Source organism: Molossus molossus, unplaced genomic scaffold, assembly GCF_014108415.1.
Source record: "Molossus molossus isolate mMolMol1 unplaced genomic scaffold, mMolMol1.p scaffold_m16_p_3, whole genome shotgun sequence".
Taxonomy (NCBI): Eukaryota; Metazoa; Chordata; class Mammalia; order Chiroptera; family Molossidae; genus Molossus; species Molossus molossus.
The window spans coordinates 113,386,571-113,407,935 of record NW_023425366.1 but is presented as its reverse complement, the minus strand read 5'-3'; the positions used below and the strand labels follow the sequence as shown (position 1 = coordinate 113,407,935).

The following is a 21,365-nucleotide window of genomic DNA, read 5'->3' as shown; positions in this document are numbered from 1 at the left end:
TAAGGTTGGCTTCATCTAAATCTTTAAGACTATGAGGTGGAAAAGTGCTGTATTTTCCTCTTAAATGCAATTTACTTTTATTTTAAATATGTTTTTATTGATTGATCTTTTTTTTAGAGAGGAAGAAAGAGAGAGAAACATCAATGTGAGAGAGAAACATTGGTTGCCTCCTGCACACTCCCTACTGTGGATCAAGCGTGCAACCCAGGCACGTGCCCTGACTGGAATCAAACTGGGACCTCTCAGTCCATGGGACGTTGCTCAGTCCACTGAGCCACACTGATTTTAACAATGCAGTTTGTCTTTAAAACAGAGTTCAAGCTTCCTTTGTTTATGTGAAATGAGAAATCAGGAGATCAAATCATATTGTAACTTGGCCATTACTACTCTGGTAGTGAGATACTGGAGAAATTCATTCCTGAGCAGCTTTTTAAAAAAAACAATTTTTGGACTTCTGGCCTGAGGTGGCGCTGGAGCGCAGGCAGAGGGGCGGGTGGGGCAGCGGAGGCGGAAGGGACTGACCTGAGCAGCTTTTTATATACAGTTGTCCCTCTTGACGCTTAGACTTTCACGGCTTTGCTTTGTTGCTGTTTTTTCAAATATATTTATTAAAAAGTTGATCGAGAAAGTGAAAATCATACAGTGCACTTAGTTGTCTGAGTCAATTATACACCCCTGTATTACAGTCGAAATTAAAATTACTCTATGTATGGACTGTAGACCTATGTATTTGAGCACCCCAGGAATCCTTCAACGCCAGGTGCAACTGCTAGAGTCTAGAATGGAATAACTGCGATAAACGAGGGACGACTGTATAGTATAGTATTTGAAAAAACCCTGATAGAGTGAAGCCTCGAAAGTCGAAGTGCGAAGTGGTGAGGGACCACTGTATAGTAAATAAAGAATCTTCGTGAAATTTATTTATCGTGGTAGAGTCTGGAACTGATTAACCTTGATAGATGAGGTCTGACTGTATTTGTAAAATTAGAATAATCTACTTTTCAAAGTTGTGATGGAGTTTAATATTTTTAAGAGTGCTCCCATGGACAACTTCCATTTAAAAAAATTTAGCACTAAAAGGACTGCCCTGGCTGGCATGTCTCAATGGTTAGAGTGTTGGCTGAAGGTTCTAGGTTCTATCCCTGGTCCCAGTTAGGGTGTCAGAGCAACCAATGATGTGTTTCACTCATCTTTTCCCTCTCTTCTCCCCCTTTTCCTCCTCACACCTCCTTCCACTGTCTCTAAAAAATCAATGGGAAAAAAAATTCTCTGATGAGAATTAACAAAAAAAAGGGACTGATCATCAGCTAAGGAATAGGTCTTATAATAACGTTCATCTTGTGTTGCCCTCTTTGCCATCTTTTTTTTAATACAAATTTTCTGTTCTCTTAATTCTTATTTTTCTTTCTGGGTCACAGCTCTTCATTGACTATTGCTCCTCCTGTCAGAGTCTATTCTTTGTAGCAGACAAGGAATTAAAAAAAAAAAAAAAAAGGTTCAGGGATGAAGGAACTACCTTTAATTTTATTAAAGCTATATTGGTGATTTTTCTGCTAGTTTATCAGCTCAACTAAAAATAAGTTGCAGTGACTTAAATTTAAACTATATAAAACCATTAAAGGACAGGGGTTGTTTTATTGAAAACTCTGGTTCAGTATATATGGGGGAAGTATCTACAAACAAGATTGGGAGACCAGAGATTTTAAGCAAGGTCTTTTGGGATTGAAATGGTTATAAGTTACGGAGAACTGTTGGGAACTGGAACAGAATGAAAATATAACTAGGGAAATGAGTGAAGCTTTTTTGTTTCCATGGTGCTGTTCAGTTTTGTTGACTAGTCAGTCACAATTTCCCCTTATTTCTAAAATAAGAATCATAGACTTGGGAGCAAAATTCTAGCTTTGCATATATTATTCTGTAACTTTGGTGAAGTTAGTGCTGAATACCTGTTTCCTCATTTGCAATAAGGAGAAGGTAGTATGACTCTCAAGACACACATTTATATTACCTTTTCTCAGGTGAAGTTGAATATAGATAGTGCCAATAAACATTTAATAATTTACCCAATGTTAGCTTAATTAAACAAGCTAGTTTAATCAGATTATCAGAGCAAGCTTTTTAAGGGAATAACAATTTAAAAAAATAGAAATTTGGCTAATAGTAAGTAGCCCCCCTTTTTATTTATTTATATTTTTTAAATTTGTTTTTATTGCTTTTTTTTTAAGAGAGAAACATCGATCAACTGCCTCCTGCACATCCCATGACGGAGATGAGCCCTCTACCTTGGCATGTGCGTTGACCAGGAATCGAATGAGGATCTCTCAGTTCATGGGACGATGCTCAATCCACTGGGCCATACAAACTTAAATAGCCCAGCCAGTGTGGCTCAGTGGATTGAGTGTCGTCCCATGGAATGAGAGGTTCCCGATCGATTCCTGACCAACGCACATGCCAAGATACAATAATGCAGACTGGCCAGTGTGGCTCACTGGTTGAGCATTGACCCGTGCACCAAGAGGCCGCTGTTTTGATTCCTGGTCAGAGCACATGCCCAGGTTGTGGGCCCAATCCCCAGTGGGGGTCATGCAGGAGTCATCCAGTCGATGTTCTCTTTTATCGATATTTCTCTCTCTCCCTTCCTCTCGCTCTAAAAAATCAATGAAGAAAAAATATTAAAAAAAAAAAAAGAAGGCAGAAAGCTTCAGGATTAGATATGTTAACTGAGTTTAGAACATTATGATTAAATGTAATGCAAAACAAAACACAATTAACTTTAATAGATTATGATAGACTTAGAGAATCCCATACTTCATGATGCTCATTTTGGTTAACTTGTAAAATGGTGTTTTTTTTTAAAAGAAATTGTAGCATGGCTCTAGTGATCATCATATATCATTTTCTTATTCTTTTTTTCCTAACAGAAAGCGTGGATACCCATCAGCGAAGTTTTGATATTGGAATTCAGATTGGCTATCAGCGGCGCAATAAGGATGTGTTAGCTTGGGTTAAAAAGCGCAGAAGAACTATTCGTAGAGAAGATTTGATCAGCTTCCTGTGTGGGAAAGTTCCTCCGCCACGAAACTCTAGAGCTCCCCCAAGACTGACTGTAGTGTCCCCTAACAGAGCTACTTCAACGGAAACTAGCTCATCTGTAGAGACTGATTTGCAACCCTTCCGGGAAGCCATAGCTCTGCATGGTAAAGCCGTTTAAACATATTTCTTTGGAAAATGGTTAAGAGTGTGCCTGTGGATCCATTTTCACATTTAGGTTTAGGTCCAGATACATTATCTGTTTTTTTTTTGTCCTTTATAGTAACCTTGCTCTAGAAATGTTGAAATAGAATGGAAGCTAAGAACTTATGGGCAATTTTTGAATGTCAGCTAGCCTATTCTAAAAAATGTTTTCAGAAAGTTAGTTTGAGCTTATTGATTTTACAAGTAACACAATCTTTGCAGCATTGAGTAGAATTTGCTTTATACTTTTATTGTACATGTTTTGTTACTGTTCTGAGTCAAAGAGGAAGTTTTTGTGTTTTCAAAGAATTTTACCACATTAATAATTGCCTGGTAAGTGACAAGCTAGTAAGGCAGGTAATTGTTGGGTTAGCTGTCATGAAAATCCCTTTAACACCCTAAGTTACTACATGTGCCTTTAGAGGGTGAGAGTTGATGACCCAAGTGGGAGTGGACAGATGGAAGAATAATCGACTTTCCTTATGTCTGTTGTCCCTTAGGTCCTTGCTTTGTTAGTCAGACTGTCAGAGGACAGGTACACCATCTCCCTAGGCCAGATCTGCCATAAAAAGGCATTCTTGGCCGAGGGGTTTAAGTATTACTGGAGAAACCTGGGGTATGTAGTCAATGAGTCTGTTGTTGCTTGTTGTTCTCTAATACAGACTTTTAATTAGAACTGGGAGAAATACTTCTTTAGGACAACCTTTAATACTACTGTAAAAATAAGACAAAGTAATGAGACTTGGTTGAAGCCAAGGTGAAAACATGGATTGTGCCAGTGACTAAACATGTAGAAGTGATTAGTGAGTTAGGTCATGATTCTTCTTAAAAGTTAACATTTGGGCCATAGCATAGGTCGTCTAAAACGAAGCAAGCTGGTAATAAAAAAAGTGGAATATATATAAAGGGCTTCTATGGCCTTGAAACCTTAATGCTCATAGAGATTCTTGTTCTCTCTGGCAAACCTTGATTCTCTATCTTAAAACCAGAACATGAGGTTTGAAAAAGTGTCCCCCCCTCCAGATTGTGAGTTTGTTTAGGATAAGTTAAAAATACAAAAACATTAATTACAGGAAACTCCATGATGTATGGATGAGAGACATAACTACTTGCTCTTTCTTTCTTTCTTTCTTTTTTTTTTTTAATCCTCACCCGAGGACATTTTTTCTATTTTTTGTTCAGATAGAGTGTGGGAGGGAGAGAGAGAGAGAGACAGAGAGACAGAGAGACATCGACGTGAAAGGGACACGTCGAGTGGTTGCCACCCACACGACCCAACCAGGGCCGGGGACAAACTGCAACCGAGGTACACGCCCTTAGCGGGAACCGAACCCGGGTCTCTCAGGACCGCAGGCCGACGCTCTAACCGCTGAGCCAAACCAGCCAGGGCACTACTTGCTCTTTCTAATAGAGTGCAATAGTTATGCCATCGGAACTTTTGAAACTCAGGCAAAAACAGATCTGTTCCTATTGAATTAGAATTTCACATCTTTTACTGTTAAATTTGGAAAATTTACTAGAAATATATACATAGTTTGTCAGATGAATTTTATTTTTAATTTTTTAAAATTGATTTTTATAGAGAGGGGAAAGGAGAGTGAGAAACATCGATTTGTTGTTCCACTCATCTGTGCATTCATTGGTTGATTCTTGTATGTGCCCTGAATGGGGATTGAACCTGAAACCTTGGCGTATTGGGGGTAACGCTCTAACCAACCGAGCTACTCTGCCAGGGCTGTCAGATTAATTTTAATGCATGGTAGTATTTGATGTAGTTGTCTTTCCTTAAGCATTCTGCTTTTCTTCTTTTGTCTCCAATGAATATAATACTCATTCATACTTCTCTTGTTAAAGTGTCTTTTTCTGTATTTTGCTATACTATACTAGAAGATTTAAGAAACGAAGTACCACTCCTGTTTTAAATTTTAATGCAGTTGTATACAGGGGTGGGCAAAGGTAGGTTTACATTTGTTTGGAAAATAATACAGTGGTTAATAATAGAAGAAAAAACTTGTTTTGCATACTCTCAACTGTGAAACTACTTTTTGCCCCCATTGTAAAAAGGGCCAGCCAGCCCCCCCTCCCTAACAGCTACTATATGTTCCAACTCACTCCTTACATTTTCTTATATTGAATTTGTTCAACTTGTGACTTATTATTTTCCTGAACTTGGGGAATTTTGATGATGGTGTAGTTTTAGAAGGGGATTCTTTATAGTTTAAACTTATGATTAATTGTGAGGGTTTTGAAAAGTTTACTTATAAAGCTGTGTAGAAAAATAATTATTCCCTTCAATAAATTTACCAAATAGTGACAATCCAGAATATATTGGAGACTCAGTGTACTCTTATTCCTAGGGTTCATACACCGAATTCATGTAGTTAAAATTATACGTGTTGTGGTAAAGAGTACTCGGAAAGAGTATACAGAAATATAAATTATACTGAATTTTGTGCTCTAGTGGTTTTAGAAAACATTGGTGTATTGGGAATCCCAGTCTGATTTGAGTGTTCAAAGTGATTGGAATGATTTTATTTTATTTTTTTATTTTTATTTTTTATCCTCACCCGAGGATATTTTTCCATTTTTTGTACAGATAGAGTGGGAGGGAGAGAGAGGAAGGGAGAGAGAGAGAGAAACATTGATGTGAAAGGGACACATCGAGTGGCTGCCACCCGCATGACCAACCAGGGCCGGGGACAAACTGCAACCGAAGTATGTACGTGCCCTTAGCGGGAACCGAACCCGGGTCTCTCCGGACCGCAGGCCGACGCTCTAACCGCTGAGCCAAACTGGCCAGGGCTGGAATGATTTTAAATGGTAGGGCATTGTTAACTAAATTGTAATGCAGCTTAACGACTAACTTTGTAATGAGGTGTCCTTATTTGTTGAATGGTCTATAAATTGAAGTGAAAATTGTTCAGATATTCTTTTAAAATGTAGTTTTGAAACATCTTCATTAGAGCACATTTTTGTCAAGATGCAGTTTTGCATATAATTTGCTTAACCAAATATATGAAACTTCTTGGGAGTTCTACATTGGAGGAAGAGTTTAAATTCATGATATTTTGGAATGCAAGAGGGGACATAGGAAAATAATTGGTATAGTGAGGCAGATTTCTTGAGTTTATAATCAAAACAAACATGAGTGTAGGACAATGGTTCTCAACCTGTGGGTCGAGACCCCTTTGGGGTCGAACGACCCTTTCACAGGGGTTGCCTAAGATAACAGCAAAATTACAGTTATGAAGTAGCAACAAAAATAATTTTATGGTTGCGGGGGTCACCACAACATGAGGAACTGTATTAAACAGTCACGGCATTAGGAAGGTTGAGAACCACTGGTGTAGAAGGTCAGACTGATTTATTCTTTTCCACACATCTCATGTCTTACCCGTTTTTATCAGAGAGGACAATTACCTTTATAGTTTTTTCTTTATCCTAAATTCTTGCTTGCACCCAAATGTGCCCAAATATACCTAAAATACCCGCTTTATTTGAAGGGAGATGGTAAAGATCTAAGGTATTCGTCAAGTAGTTCATGCAGACAGGATGTGATAATGAAAAAGATTCTCTGATCAATACTCTCATCAGCTTTAGAATTAAGTTCACAGTTTCAATCAAAAGTGCATTAGTTAATGGTTATCAATCAATTTTAATAAACGTCAACTAAGGGTTATTGAGGCTTAAAGAATATAATCCAGTGCTTTATTTTGGTACTTATTTTCTGTGTACCATGGGATCTAGTCATCTGGTTATTAAAACTCAGAGAAGTCAAACACATAAGCATATGCTAAATTGATTTCTATCCTTGCCCTTTAGTCCTTGTCTTAAGGACATTATCGAGCCCTGACTGGTTTGGCTCAGTGGTTGTTGGAATGTCGGCCTGCGGACAGAGAGTCCTGGGTTCGGTTCCCGTTAGGGGCACATTCCAAAAAAAAAAAAAGAAAGAAAAAGAACATTATCGAAAATATACTGAGCGCTGAGTTAATACCTGTCACCTAGTTTTTATGTAAGCAGATTTTATATAGACCAAGTCATCTGGACCTTTTGTGGTTCTCTACCTTTCTCACCCCTCTTTTAGTCATCCTTTCTCTTCCAGAAATTTTCCTTCTTAGGCTCTCTGATCTTTCCCCAGGCTCTTACATTGACTTGCAAGCACTTAGAGGGCTGTCTCAGTCAAAATTTCCAAAATTTGTACTTCCAGTGTAGACCCTTTATCCTGACTGGCAAATACGTGTGCCCCATTGTTTTCCTGGCAGACATCTTCACTGGATGTCCCACAGGCGTTTATCTCTCACAGATTTGAAACTGGACTCATCCTTCCAGCCCCAACCACAGCAAACACATGTCTTTTCCTCATTTAAGCATACAGCAGATGTACATGCAGATTCTGTGCAGTCTCTGGGAATGTATAAATGAATGGAGTGCTTTCTGTTGCCAACACATACTTGGATAATATTTTAGTGTCTTGAATGTTGTATGTGTAAGATATTCTAGGGGCAGAAAGGGACATTTTACAGTGCAGCCTGGCTGTGGATTCAGAGAAGGTTCTCTGGAGGAGGTGAGTCCTGGTCTCCAGGAATAATCTTGCTTTTATTTCCTAGTCCTGTGTTGACCCATTTGCCAGTCCATCTTTCCTGGGGCCATTGGAATGATCTTTTGGATCTTTTCACTTTGCTGATAAAGAACCTTTGTTTTTCTATGGCCTACAGCATGAAATCAGAACTCAGCATGGCATTGCATGCATGGCCTTTGTGATTTGGTGTCAAATTTAGGTCAGGTATCTTAGTTATTTTGTTTGATCTGTTGAATACCCACCTCCATTCTCTTTTCTAAATTGTCCCTTTGCCTGTTCATCCTTTTACACTGATTATAAGTCTCTTCTGTGACAAAGCTTTTCTTCAGTTCTCCTCATTTTCTCAATTCTTTCCTGAACTGCTATACCTCTGCTCTTCCAGTTTGAGTTGTTTTCATGGCTATTTCTTCCAGTAGACTAGGGCGCTACCTTAGGGAGGAGGCCTTGTCTTACAGCTTCTGGCTTTAACCAGAACCTGGTGTAGATGTGTTCTGAGCTTAACACTGGTTCTGTTAAGTGAATTATGGATGCAACACAATGTAGGTAGAGAGCCTTTAGAGTTAAGGATACAGATCACTCGATAACTACAATAAAGGTATATGGTACATATAATAAGGGTATATACTAAGGTATATGGTAGGAGTGCTACAAAGGAAACCTAAACAAACAGCTGAGACTTGGAGTGGGTTGTGAGGATGATTCATAATAAGCACTATACTTCTGGTGTTTACTTGGTGTCAGCATCCTGACACCAAGGGAGGGTCTCTCTTTTTTTTTTTGGTACGTGCCCCCAGCGGGGACTGGTAACTGAACCTGGGACTCTGGTCCGCAGGCTGACACTCCTAAACGCCCCTACCGCTGAGCCAAGCCGGCCAGGGCAGGGAGGGTCTCCTTTAATTCTCATGCTTACCTTGGGTCATTGCCATTTTATCAATGAAGAAAGGCTTATTTGGCTAAAATGGAAGAGATCAGTATGTAGTAAAATAGATATTCTAGATCTGTCTGACTCCTAAATGAGTGCTCTTAATTGTACCTCTATGTCTGTACATTTGGGGTTTCTCTACCCCCGCCCCTTGGTAGGGCTAGGGAGTTGGGATGGGATAGGTCAGGCCTATTTTTCTTCTCTAAAGACATCAGAAAATACATGAGTTTTGTATCTTTCTGGTGTTTTCCCCATAAGGGAAAGTGGATAAGTAGACTTGAAGCTAGATGGCGTGTGATTTGCTGTATTTCCTTTTCACTTTAGTAGGAAGAATATTTAAGCTTTGTATATAGGCTGTTCTCCCAGTATGACCTAGGGCAAGATAGGCTTTCCGAGGCAATCTCCTCCTTTGTGAAAGGTACTTTGTTTAGAAGGCGATAGAGTAAATACTACACAAAGTATCTACCCTTCCACAACACTATTTTTGACTTGAGAGAAGCAGGAATTCTGGTTAGTTCTAAGTCCTATGAGTATTCTCTTTGCCCCCGAATGCAAAAGTATACTTGAAGCTCCAGTGGCCTTTGAGGCTAATTCTCTCCCTTTTTAGTAAGGGTGGCTTTTTTATTTTATTTTTTTATTTTTTTATTTTTTTTATCCTCACCCGAGGATATTTTTTCATTTTTTGTACAGATAGAGTGGGAGGGAGAGAGAGGAAGGGAGAGAGAGAGAAACATCGACGTGAAGGGACACATCGAGTGGCTGCCACCCGCACGACCAACCAGGGCCGGGGACAAACTGCAACCGAAGTACGTGCCCTTAGCGGGAACCGAACCCGGGTCTCTGCGGACCGCAGGCCGACGCTCTAACCGCTGAGCCAAACTGGCCAGGGCAAGGGTGGCTTTTTTAAATTTGCAGAAATCACTCCAGACGGAGGGATAACTTAAAGCTTTCTGTTAACTACTTACATTACTTGCTAAGATCTTCATATTTCTATAAACCAGTGAGGTTGGTGATGTTCTCTTTCTACTGTATGGAGAGAGAGAGATTTTGAGTTGGTTTGCCCAAACTAGTGCTGTGTCTGGAAAAGCCTTAGATTGAAATCTGGTTTCTTCATTATGAGTGTTGTTTGTCATCATGGGGATTTAGGTGAAAGAGTCCAGAGTAAGAATGGGCCATGCATTCATGGAGGGGGAGGATGGAGACTTGGATGGAAGAGGAAGCAGGATGCCAAGTCAGACTTCACTGGTTTGATAACTTTATTCAAAGCCTTGCCCTCACTGAAATCATCTCAGAGGTGGTCTTTGTAAGTTTATGGTCCTGGTTCAGACAGTTCCAGAAAAATCAGACACACTTTAAGTTCCAAAAGTCATTTTGATTTCTTGACTGCTGTGCTAGGAACTAACCCCACTGCATCTGGGTTGATCATTTGTAAAAATCATCTGTTGAAACGCAAAGGTCTCTAGCACATAGGGTCTGGTGTCTGGTGGGAACCATTGCTGTTATTGGCATTTGGTTTTAAGATGTCACCTTGCCCAATTTTAAGTTTGTTTTGTTTAAAACACACAAGTGGGCTACTGCATTTACCAGTGTTAAGTACTGAAAGGGACATAGGCAAACACAGGTAGTCTAGCCTTTAGTTCGACACTGGAGAATTTAAAAAATGAGTTGTTTTTTTTTTAAAGAACTTTGTGAGTTAAAACAGTAACTACTTAGTATTGAAGTCTGAAGTTGTCTTTTTTTGTTGTATGTAGTGTTAAAAATTCTGACTTCTGCAATTAAAATCCTGTGGAAGGTGTGGTCGTTTAAAAAATAAAATCTGTATTATTCTGTAGCCTTTTCTATTGCCCAACATTTACTGAATACAGTAAATGCCAAGCACTCTATTAGACTAGTGGTAGGAGCAGGTGATACAAAGGTGAATCAAATAATCTCAAGGAGTTTCTAGCTTAATAGAATTACATTAGACAGTTTGAAGTTTATAAACCTAGGCAATTAGATTGAGGGACAGTGCCATCACCTTAGGAGTTAATAGGCTCCATTTCTGTTTTCCATATTTTTTGGCCTAAGAAAGTCTTTCTCTGGGCTATGTGGAGATCCTTACTTTCTTAAAACATTAAGTTCCTTGACAAATCCTTGGATCTGGAGAAATGATGTAGGGCCTTACAAGAAAACTGCACTTGTTTGAAATTGTTTTTAAGGGTATAAGGTCAGATAGGAATTTTTACCTAGGAAAAAAAAAAAGTAAGGCAAATTCTTAATTTGTCATACTCAACACATAAAACTGATATCTCCGTCTCCTAGTTTATTGAAAGCTGTGACTCTTGGTAGCCTGAACCACAGTAGGATTTTCTTTCTCCTTTTTGGAGCTTTTGTTACTTTGTCATTTTGTTATTCTTTGGCCTGTGTGCACTAGAGTGATAAATACAAATTTTCTGGTAAAAAATTTTAAAACACTTGAGGTCTAGTACATTTAAGAAGAAATTTTAAGTAATTGTACGTGGTTCTCTATCTCTACCTCTTCTCTATCACTCTTCATCCCTTCTATTTATAAAGTTAAATAAGTATTTAGACACAAGCTTGGACAGTTTAACACAGAAAATTAGGTTAAGTATTAAATTGATGGTGTGTTATAAAAGAAACTCCTTGGAACTTTCTGTTGCAGAGGACTAATTGAAACTGACTTGTGGGGGATTTCTATTCCATCCACCTTTAAAAATCTCCTTTTCTCTTCTTGCCCACACTCCTAATAGTGTGTGGAACAAGTAGATTCTTAATAAATGCTTGAATGTTGTGGTTTACATCTTCCTGAATAACAAAACTGTTAAGAGTTATTTAACAGTACCGTGTTTTTAAAACTTATTTGGAAATTAAGATGTAAGAGATTAATGCACCAAAGCAATCTCATTTCTTAATTGCTTAAAATTGATTATTTCAAAGAATATTCTTTAAAATTCCTCTAAAGGCTGGAATTTCTAAATTATGCTCTTTGTTCAGACTAGCCTCTGAGAACAAGAACAATTAAGGCAATTAAGATAGCATTAAAATTTTTGATGAGAAGTTGTCATTTTCTGTATGTTAAGGTTAGATATTAGCTGCTGAACTTTCGGGGGGTAGAGGACCTTAACTAAAACTTCCAACATCAATGATACAACATTGTTTTGAACTTGCAATAAAGTTTTGTTGGACTTTTTTTTTATTGAGGTGATAAAGGAGTCCATGTAGTCATGCCTCAAAGCCAGTTTACTCTCCTAGTACTTTAAAAAAAAAAAAAATCCATTGGTAGTTATCAAGTTTAACAGTTGAATTTAATTTTCTTAGTAGTTTTCTGATTTATAACTACTAATTTCTTGGAAAATTTGAAAATTTCCAAAAAGTAAAAATTCAGTATCTTGTTATCCAACTATACAAAGATGACTACAGTTAAATGTTTGGTGCATTTTCTTCCAGTCTTTTTTTTACAATGTATAAATATTAAAATTATTTCATAGTTGAGATCATACTGAATATATGGTACTGTATCTTGCTCTTTTTTTTTTTTTTTCCCCTCTTCATTTTAACTTGAGCATTTTCCCCATGATATTAAAACTGTCTGAAAAATTGAAAGCATTTTGGGCTGTCAGCATAACTGAAAATGTTTTCTTGGTGTGACACATGTATCTTTGTAATTGGTTTGATTTAGTATGCTTTGCTTCAATAAAAGTTCAGTATTACAATTTACAGATTGGGGTGGGGAGTGGTATCTACTTCAAATTACCAAAATCTTCCTAGTAGATTTTCTTTTTCAATGCTTGAACTGGTGCATTTAAAACCCACATTTACACACTAATGTTTTTTGCTTAAAACCTCAGAACACAACTTTGTGAAAAGGGAGGGCTCTCCATTTGAATAGTGCAATTGGTTTCAAATGCAAGAATACTAGTTTCTTTAGAGTTCAGTCAGGATGTTAATCACTTTGTTCAAGTTGGGGGGATTTCAAATTCATTTCTGCTGGACATGAGAAAACTGGTGGAACAGATCTGCAGAGTGTCCTGAACCTGTGCTGAGTGGATCAACAGTAATAACAGTCGGCCTTTTTTCCTTCAGGGCTAGCCCTCTGCTCTCACAGGGTTGGGGGTAGGGTGGGTTGGGGGTGTTGGGAAGCAAGTTGAGAGTGTAGACCTGGCGTCCAGGCTAAGGGACTGCTGGGTGGAGAAAGGGGGTAGATTGGTTCTGCATTTGTTCTTTCTTTGCCTATGTGTGACCTAACTGTGTTGGTAAGCTGAAATCACATGTAATTCTCAAAACAGGGTTTTCTTTTTATGCTAAGCATGAACTTGGTATGAAAATAGTAGTTATGTGCTGCTTTTAACAATTTACCATGTAACCTAGATTCCTATAATCTGGATTTGTAACTTGGTTTTAGCTCCAGTGGGAGCTTTCTTTTCAAAGTATGATTAAATTCTCCTAATCTTTTTTTTTTCTCACTCCTTCACTAATCATTTTAAATGGATGCAGAAACTTTAAAACTGATAAAGTTTATCTTGTATTAAGCAATTGAGACTTTTCTGTCTAATCATACTACTTGTTCTATTGCTTTTGTCAATTGATATTCCCATAGCCCTTTTGAAAAAGTGTTTTTGGTAGAAGTCAAGTTGTATGCCCTTGGGCTGTACAACTTCATTTTTAGTTCTGAAGCATGTTTAGATTCTCTGTACTTGTATAGGCCTGATTGTTCATGTGGCTTAGTTAAGGTTTCCTAAAGCATCTTCTGGTAGCTGTCATTGGTTTATTAAATAAAATTTGGGCTGTTTAAAATACACATATTTTTTGGTTGTTAATTTTTTTTTTTTGAAAAGTCTTTTTGGGGAAGATTAAATAGTTAAACTTTGAAAAGAAATCTTACTACTGAGAGTAGGTAATAAATAGGTAATATGGCACATTGTGATTTTACTTTAGCTGTCAAACTAAACCATACACCCAACAGAGAAAAGATGGGTTTTGTGGAAGTTACTGGGGAATTTTCAAATTGATGTTTACGCTCATCTTTTTTCATGGAGAATGGCAGGGTGTGCCTGTTCACTTATGGAGTGACTTATGAGCCTCTGGTGTTAAAACATACTGCCATGGAACTCCCTACCTTAAGAAGGGGCATTAGAGTGGGGTATCTTGTGTGTGTGTGTGATCTCAAATGATATAATAATATAGGACATCCTGAGTTGAATTACTGAAGTAGCCCCGTTTATTGCTTAAGGTCCAAAATTTGCAGTATAATTACCTTAGAAAACGCCTGCATTATGAAACAAGTATGAAAAGGTTATTGTTTAAAGTATGTGGACACCTTTTAGTAGTATGTTGGGAGCTTTGAGATTAGAAAGGAAGGGGCAACTTTCCTCAAGGAGTTTACAGACTTGATGAAGAAGTTTAAAAAATGTCAGCAATTTGGCATTTTTACCTTGATGGTAAAGCTTTAGGTGAAGAGAGGCACCTGAGTATTTTCTGGTGTTGGAGAGGTGAATAAACATTAACAGCTTTGGATTTTCAGTGGATTTCAAAATACTGGATAGAACTTTGAAACATTTTTTTTTTTTTCAGAATCCAGTGAATATTATGTGCCAGGCACCATTTTAAATTCATTAAAGATGAAAAGACCCTGTTTAGGAAGAGTTGAATAATTGTACTGTATTATAGAAAATGAGCATGAGATGCTGCTTTCCCTTTCTTTTTGAAATTCATTTTTAATAAACCTTTATGGGCCGGGAAAGGAGCACAGTTCTTTTAGAAAATTTTTGTTTGAGATGTCCAACAGGTAGTTAGAAAAATAGATAGGTCCTTGAGCTCAGGAGAAAGGTCTGCTTCTGTAGCACTAAGTTGGAAAATGATGGGTAAGCAAAGGGGATTCAAGGCTGTCAGCCTGGGTGATACCAACCTGTCAGGCAGAACGGATGTCTGAAAAGACCACTGAGGAAGGTGCGAAGAGTTTGAAGCAGGAGCCAGCAAGGGACTAAAACAGGAGAGGTGGGAGAACCAGGAAAGAGGCCTCAGAAAGGAGGTGTTACTGGATAGGAGAGGGATGCTTGTGTCCCCCTCTCCCCCCATCTCACCTCCCATCCGAATGACATGCCCATAATGCCTGGCCTTCCCTTTCCTCTTTTTCTGTTATTAATAACTAATTACAACAGTATCAGAGGTGCTGGAAGAACCAGTGGGGAACAGGTGTTGGAAGGGGGAGGCGCAGGCCCAGCCATTTTAAGTAACTGGAAATTATCTGATATAGGCAGTCATGATTCAGTCTTAAAGTGGGGTGGGGGGCAGTGAAAAATGCAGGAGGGAGAGTAACTGTTTAAAGAGATGGGGCCTAAAGCCACTTCCACACTAAATTTAGACTGTAAGAGAGGGCAGGATAACAGTGAATAGGAATATAGAATCTGCTTGAGTTTTAGTTCCAGCTCTTGCTTACTAGCTGTGTGACCTTGGATGGCTTATTTAATCTTGTTTTTTCATCTACAAAATGGAGGTAATACAGATGATAATAGGGTTAGTTTAAGGATGAAATTGGAAAGTACTTAATGTAGTGCTAGACACAGGAAGTACTTCATATTAGTGCTTATGTTTTATTTTTTTCATACATAATAGCCTTGGAAAGGCATTTAGAGCTTAAAAGGGACACGATCAGTGGGAAGGGTTGGATGCATTGTCCACAGGGAGAGCAATGGTGGGGGGCAGGTTTGTTAGAGCAGTTTAGAAGAGGTGTGGTCTGCAGAACATGCTCAACATACGGGAGGTGGTTGAGGCTGTGGGTTTGAGAATGTTCACAGTATTTGTAGAGGGAGAACAATGTCAAAGGGAATTTAATAGATTTGCTATTTAGGTAAGAAGCAGAGAATTCTTCCTTCAACTTAATGTTCACATTTAAATCATTTACAGACCATAAAATTAGAAAGAATGGGCCCCTATGAAACCAACTTCTAAGCTTATTGTAAGTCCTGCTCTTTGGAAACATTGATTATACTAGATCATGTTATATAAATTCAATCAAGCAATAACAAAATCCTCATGTGGGGCTAGAATAGCATAAGCGAATATTCATGAGAAGGAAAATCAACTGTTGGTGATGGTGGGTTTTTCAATTCAATGCTATGGTATATTTTTCACTGCCTCACTCATGCCCTTTACAGGTTTGTTCTGAACATTTAGGAGTGGAACATGTTTGCCTCCTCAACTGTTCAAGAGTGTAAGGAATTGAGTGTTCAGCAATGAGTGCTGGGTCTGTTCTGGATTTAGTAATTTACCAGGAAGCAAAGCAGCAGGATTTTTTATGGCACGCTTGTGCTCTGCCCTTCTCTAAAGGATTATAGATGATGAAGAGTTAGACTGTCCTAAGTGGGTATCTAAAGAACAGGGTCCAGACCTTGGGTGATCTGGCAGACCAATTTGTCCAGGGCATACTCCTTTTGTACTTGATGTCTGTTCCAGCATAGTTTATAGTAGTGGCCCTTTTTGGGTGAAAAATTACAGTCACCTTATCTAGAGGGGATGTTGGGACAAGCCCACTCAGGCCTGGAGTGATTGCTTGCTCCCTTTTGTGCATGTGCGCACATACCCACACCCTTCTACACCCACAGATGTGGCAGAAAGGGATTTGTTGGAATGGTTACTCTTGATAACCAAAATTGTTTAATACGAGTGCCTGCTGTCTTTAGCTGTAAGTTGCATATACAGTACCTAGCTAAGAAAATGGGTAGATTTCATGATCTGTACACCTAGTGTGGTGCTTGCCATGTAATAATCTTCCAATAATTGGTAGTTACCAATATTGTAAGTATTGGTAGTATTACCAATAAAGCATCTCATATGTCAAAGCCAGACAATTCCTCTTTCCAGAATAAAACTTAATTGTTCCCTGGGGCCCTAACAACGAAAATAGGCAGACATCCTTTAACAACTGTGACAACATTGGAAATAAAGTGGGTAGCTTTCAAGAGGGTTGAATAATTGAGCAACTCTAAAACCTTTTTTCTTCTTCCTAGGTCTTAGTGGTGCAATGGCTAGTATAAGCGTGCGTTCGAGTACCCCAGGCTCTCCTACACATGTAAGCAGTGGATCGAATGCTAGTCGAAGGAGAAATGGACTCCATGATGTCGATTTGAACACTTTCATATCAGAAGAAATGGCACTCCACTTGGACAATGGTGGAACTAGAAAGCGTACCTCAGCCCAGTGTGGCGATGTCATTACAGACTCACCAACCCATAAACGCAACAGAATGATCTAAACTGAAAACATTTTCACACCCACCATGCTGCTTGAAAGCCACTCGATCCTCAACATATACTATTATTGCAAAGGAAACATGAGGCCATCTTCCCTTGTTCACTGTTTAAAACAAGTGAATTCTATAGTGGTTGCCATAAAAGGAAGTTCTAGGTATTTACAGTAGATGCCTCTTGTAACCATGGCTTTCTTAAAACTATAATCCTAGCAGAGGACATCAGATATTGTGTAGTCGTTAGCAAGATCATCATAGGCAAACATATATCCGTTCCGAGGCTAAAAGTGACCTTAACTGTATTTATTCTCAAAGGGAAAGGAAATATCAGATGTTTATTTGGTTATAGAATGCTTTTTTCCCCCCCTCCATTTCCTGCTGTGTTGAGTATTTTGCTTCAACAGTATTGCCAGGTTCCTAAAATTGTCTAAAACACGATTTGGCTTCCTTGTCAAATCTGCAGGCTTCCATTTTTGCACAGCAGCACTGTACCGTGCACCTGGTTTCTGTATAGTAACAGTGTGCAACTTCTAATTATTGGACTGTGCCCTGTTTTTAGTTTTCAACGCAGTTGCTAATTCTGGTGATTGTGTGATGTAAAGAGGTGCTATGATGGTCATGCAATTAATACTTAATATTGAATCAATACACAGAACTTTATTGGATTCACTTTGTGTGTGTTAGTGCTCTAAAAGTAGCAATATTAAATTGCCCCCAGATGAACCCTGTAGGCTTAAACTCCAGTTTTAAGACAAGTGCTGCTTCCCATGCAGGGTACTATCCTTATGGTAAATGTAAACATGTAGACTGCACTCAAGGTGACCTAAAGTAGAGAGGTCATGAACTTTGAGAGTAGGCTTCATTTTGGATTGGTATTCATGAGAGGGAGATGAGTGGTGGGAGGGTAGGTATTCCAGTCTTTCTGTCCTGTTTTACATTTTTCATGAGTGCCCTACATTGTGCAGTTTCCATTGGAATGGGTGGCAGGTTGAAAAAGGTCTTTTATCTGCTTATAGTGTGATTACAACTTAAATAGCAAAACCCAACTCTCTAGTCCCGCTCCGAAAAAGTGCAGTTTGGAATCTCATTCTGGAAAAGATGGAATCGCATGGAGGTTCTCTAGATGTTAGGTAGACCTAAGTAAAAGTTCTCACTAGATTCCTCTTTTGAGTAAATATAAGACCTCTTGTAGCTACAATGTTTTAGAGCATGTTTCATCTTCATTTTAAATATCTTGAACTGAATGATAGTCTTTTTTTAGATGAAGAACTGATGTCAGCCTGCCAGGTACTGTAATTTATTCTATCATATTATTATATAATATATATCAAGTAGGACAGTGAAAAATGTTTCCTTGCAAATTTGTAGTCCAGTATCAGTTACTTCTTGTTTTTATCCTTAAAAAAGACCATTGCAAATCCAATGGAAGGGTTTTTCCAGTAATTTACTCACAGCACTTTGTTAAAGTTTGCAATTTCTTCAGCCATTTAATAATATCTTTATGTGAAGAAACTTTGCTAAGTTAACCATAATATTCATTGACTGGGTGGGATGTGAATGGTATGTTAGAAATGTGTGAACTGAAGTTCCTATAATCATTATATATAAAACCTTTATTTAAAAAAATCAATTCCATACTAAAACTAGGAATGAAAGTGAGGTATTTCTAAATTTTGGCAAAAGTGGATCATTTTTGTTTAAATATTATAGCAGGAAGAACTACAGCAATCTGTTATTTTACCTGAAATGGACAAGCCTCTGTATTACGAATACTTTCAAGCTGCCCTTTGGATGAAACCAAGAAATGCATTTGGAGATATCTATGTTTTTCTGTCTTTGTAAATTTAGATTCTGGAATTGGGGGTTGGTGGTGCGGTGAGCTGCTCACAAGTGGCCAGAACTCCTACTCCTAAAGGATTTTTTGAGATTGAGGAACGCATATTTAATCTCCCCTTTATGCCTTGGTTCTAGTTCCTCTTTCCAAGTTGAGTGACAGTTTTTGGGGGTTTTTGTTTTAGTTGGTGCTCTGATACTTAATCTCAGTACCCTTTATTCTCGATTGTCAAATTTTGATAAAATATGTGCCATTTTCTTTGGTAAGAGAAAGCAGGTCTTATTGTCTGCCAGAACACAATTTATATGCCTTATTGGCTCCATTAAACTTTTTGAAAACTTTAGTATTTGTTACTTTTTTCCATTGCATTTAATCACCTGTAACTCCCTCCTTCCTTTTCCATCCCATTGTTCTGTCCTGTGCCACCTGAGCACAGACTAACCCTGAGACCCAAGATTAGAGAGGAAAATGATTTCTCTTAGGAAAAGTTAGTTCTGACTGCTAGATTTTTGAAGCCTTTCTTTGTACCATTTTAGATACAAAACAAATCATGGAAGATTGCGTATTTGTGTGGTACTTTTTAAATAACGATATACACACACACACACACATATATATCTTTTTTTTTTTTCAGTTTCTTGAGAACATTGTAGGCTGAATTTTAAAACTTAACACTTTGCTTTTGGGGGAACAGAACCTCTTTTCATCTTAATGTAGATTATTTGATTCTTTTAGACATCATAGCTCATTAGTTCTGTTCCTGTCATCCTAACTTGGCATGAGTGGGTTGAAGTCATCCTATACTGCAGTGTTCTGAGCATGGCTGAAGCATTAAAAACTGAATTATAATGTCTGGTATTTTATAGAGCGAAATTAATGGAAGACATTTGGCTGAATCTGAAGACCTGCAGTCAAATTCTTCATTGTGGTTTACCCAACTGGAGTAGTGGTATACCTTAAATCATTCAATGAATAAATAATTTAAAAAAAACAAAAAACTATGGGGTTTGTCTGCAGTTTTGTTTTGGTCATCACACCTGAATAACTATTCGATGTATTCAAATGAAGTCTAGGCTTTAAAAAAAGGACTAACTAGTCTTCTACATCTTTTTCCTAAGGGCAATTGGAACTCATTAAACTTGAGTAATTGTGACTTTGGGTTTTTTTTACTGTAGTGAAAGCTGGGTAAGTTCCCTGTGTAGTAAGGGGATGGCTAAGGTCTGACCGTGAGGATGAGCCAATGTCTTAGTGCAGTGAAGGTGCAAGATGCCAAGAGGTGATTTGGAAATGGCGCCTTTAATAGGGGACATGAACAACACAGTTCATTTTTGAAAATTATGAACAAATTAAATTTTGGGCATGATTACTGCCTACATTTTTTTTGAGAGGTTGTAGTGACTATGTTAGTAAATCTCACTGCATTCTATTTCATACAACTGTCACTTTATTAGGTTGATTACTTAGGTGTCTAGTGCTGAGGTTTGGAATCTGCAGAAGTATATTCTACCCTTTTGGAATGGAGTGACTTGGAAGCACCCTACAAACAAGGTCAGAAAAAAACCCTTGTTTATTAAAGTTAAACTTAAGGTCATTAAAGATGATCGTTCTGATCAGATGTTTATAGTGCTTGCTCTCCCCACCCCCTTCGAAAGCTTTTATAACTTTGATCAGTTCAGATGACTTCCAGACTTCACACGGGAATGTTCCTGAAGTGTAGGATGTTTAGTGGGGACTGTATTTTGGCTGTTACTCCATGTGTTGGACTGATGCATTTCATGTGGTGAGATCCAGGGCTTTACTTCCTGTGATAGGGCATTCATGTTCTCTGTCAAGTTCAGCAGATAGCAGCCTGTGACATGAGAGGGTTTTGAGGGTTTGACACAAATTTGTAGCCTTCAGCAAAAGTGGGAAGTTGCATTGCTATTCCAAGTTTCTGAAAGCCCCTCATTTTATTTGTATTGAATTAGTGCTTTAAAGAGCCTCTAAAAATGTAAAAATCAAGGCACACAACAGCTTATATAAGCATATGCAGATCTTTTTTGCATCAGAATATATATGGTGATGTCTTATGGCCAAATACTACACCATTGTATGGGTGAGCCTTTATAGGAGTTATGGTTTTTCTTAATATGTTTTGTTTTGATTTTTTAGAGAGGAAGGGAGAGAGAGAAACATCGACTGGCTGCTTCCTGCAGGCCCCCTACTGGGGATCAAGCCTGACGGGGAAATCGAACTGGGACCTCTTCAGTCCATGGGATGACGGACGCTCAATCCACTGAGCCACACTGGCTGGGCGGGAGTTGCAGTTTTTCATAATTATTAGTAGCGTGGCAGTGAATATTCTAGTTTCTTTAGTTTTCTATAGGAGAAGTTTCTGCCGGTAAAATTGCTAATGCAAAGGAATTTATATTTAAAACATTGATGGGTCCTCCCAAAGTACTTTCTGCAAGGAACGGTTAATGCTTCTATTAACATGGCGACCAAGAGTGCCTTTTCCTCTGTGTCTTAGCCATTGTTGGCTGTCTATACTATTTGTAGGCAGAGGGCACTT

At 38.3% G+C, this 21,365-nt stretch overlaps 1 protein-coding gene across 1 annotated transcript in view; it reads left to right on the top strand.

Moving 5' to 3' along the window:
- CUNH16orf72 (chromosome unknown C16orf72 homolog) overlaps positions 1–21,018 on the top strand; it is a 29,643-nt gene extending 8,625 nt beyond the window's left edge. Inside the window, exons 3-4 of the mRNA XM_036280745.1 lie at positions 2,922–3,197; positions 16,742–21,018. Coding sequence (XP_036136638.1) covers positions 2,922–3,197; positions 16,742–16,986 — 521 coding nt within the window. The 3' untranslated portion in view covers positions 16,987–21,018. The remainder of the gene's footprint in view (positions 1–2,921; positions 3,198–16,741) is intronic.
- The last annotated feature ends 347 nt before the right edge of the window (positions 21,019–21,365 follow it).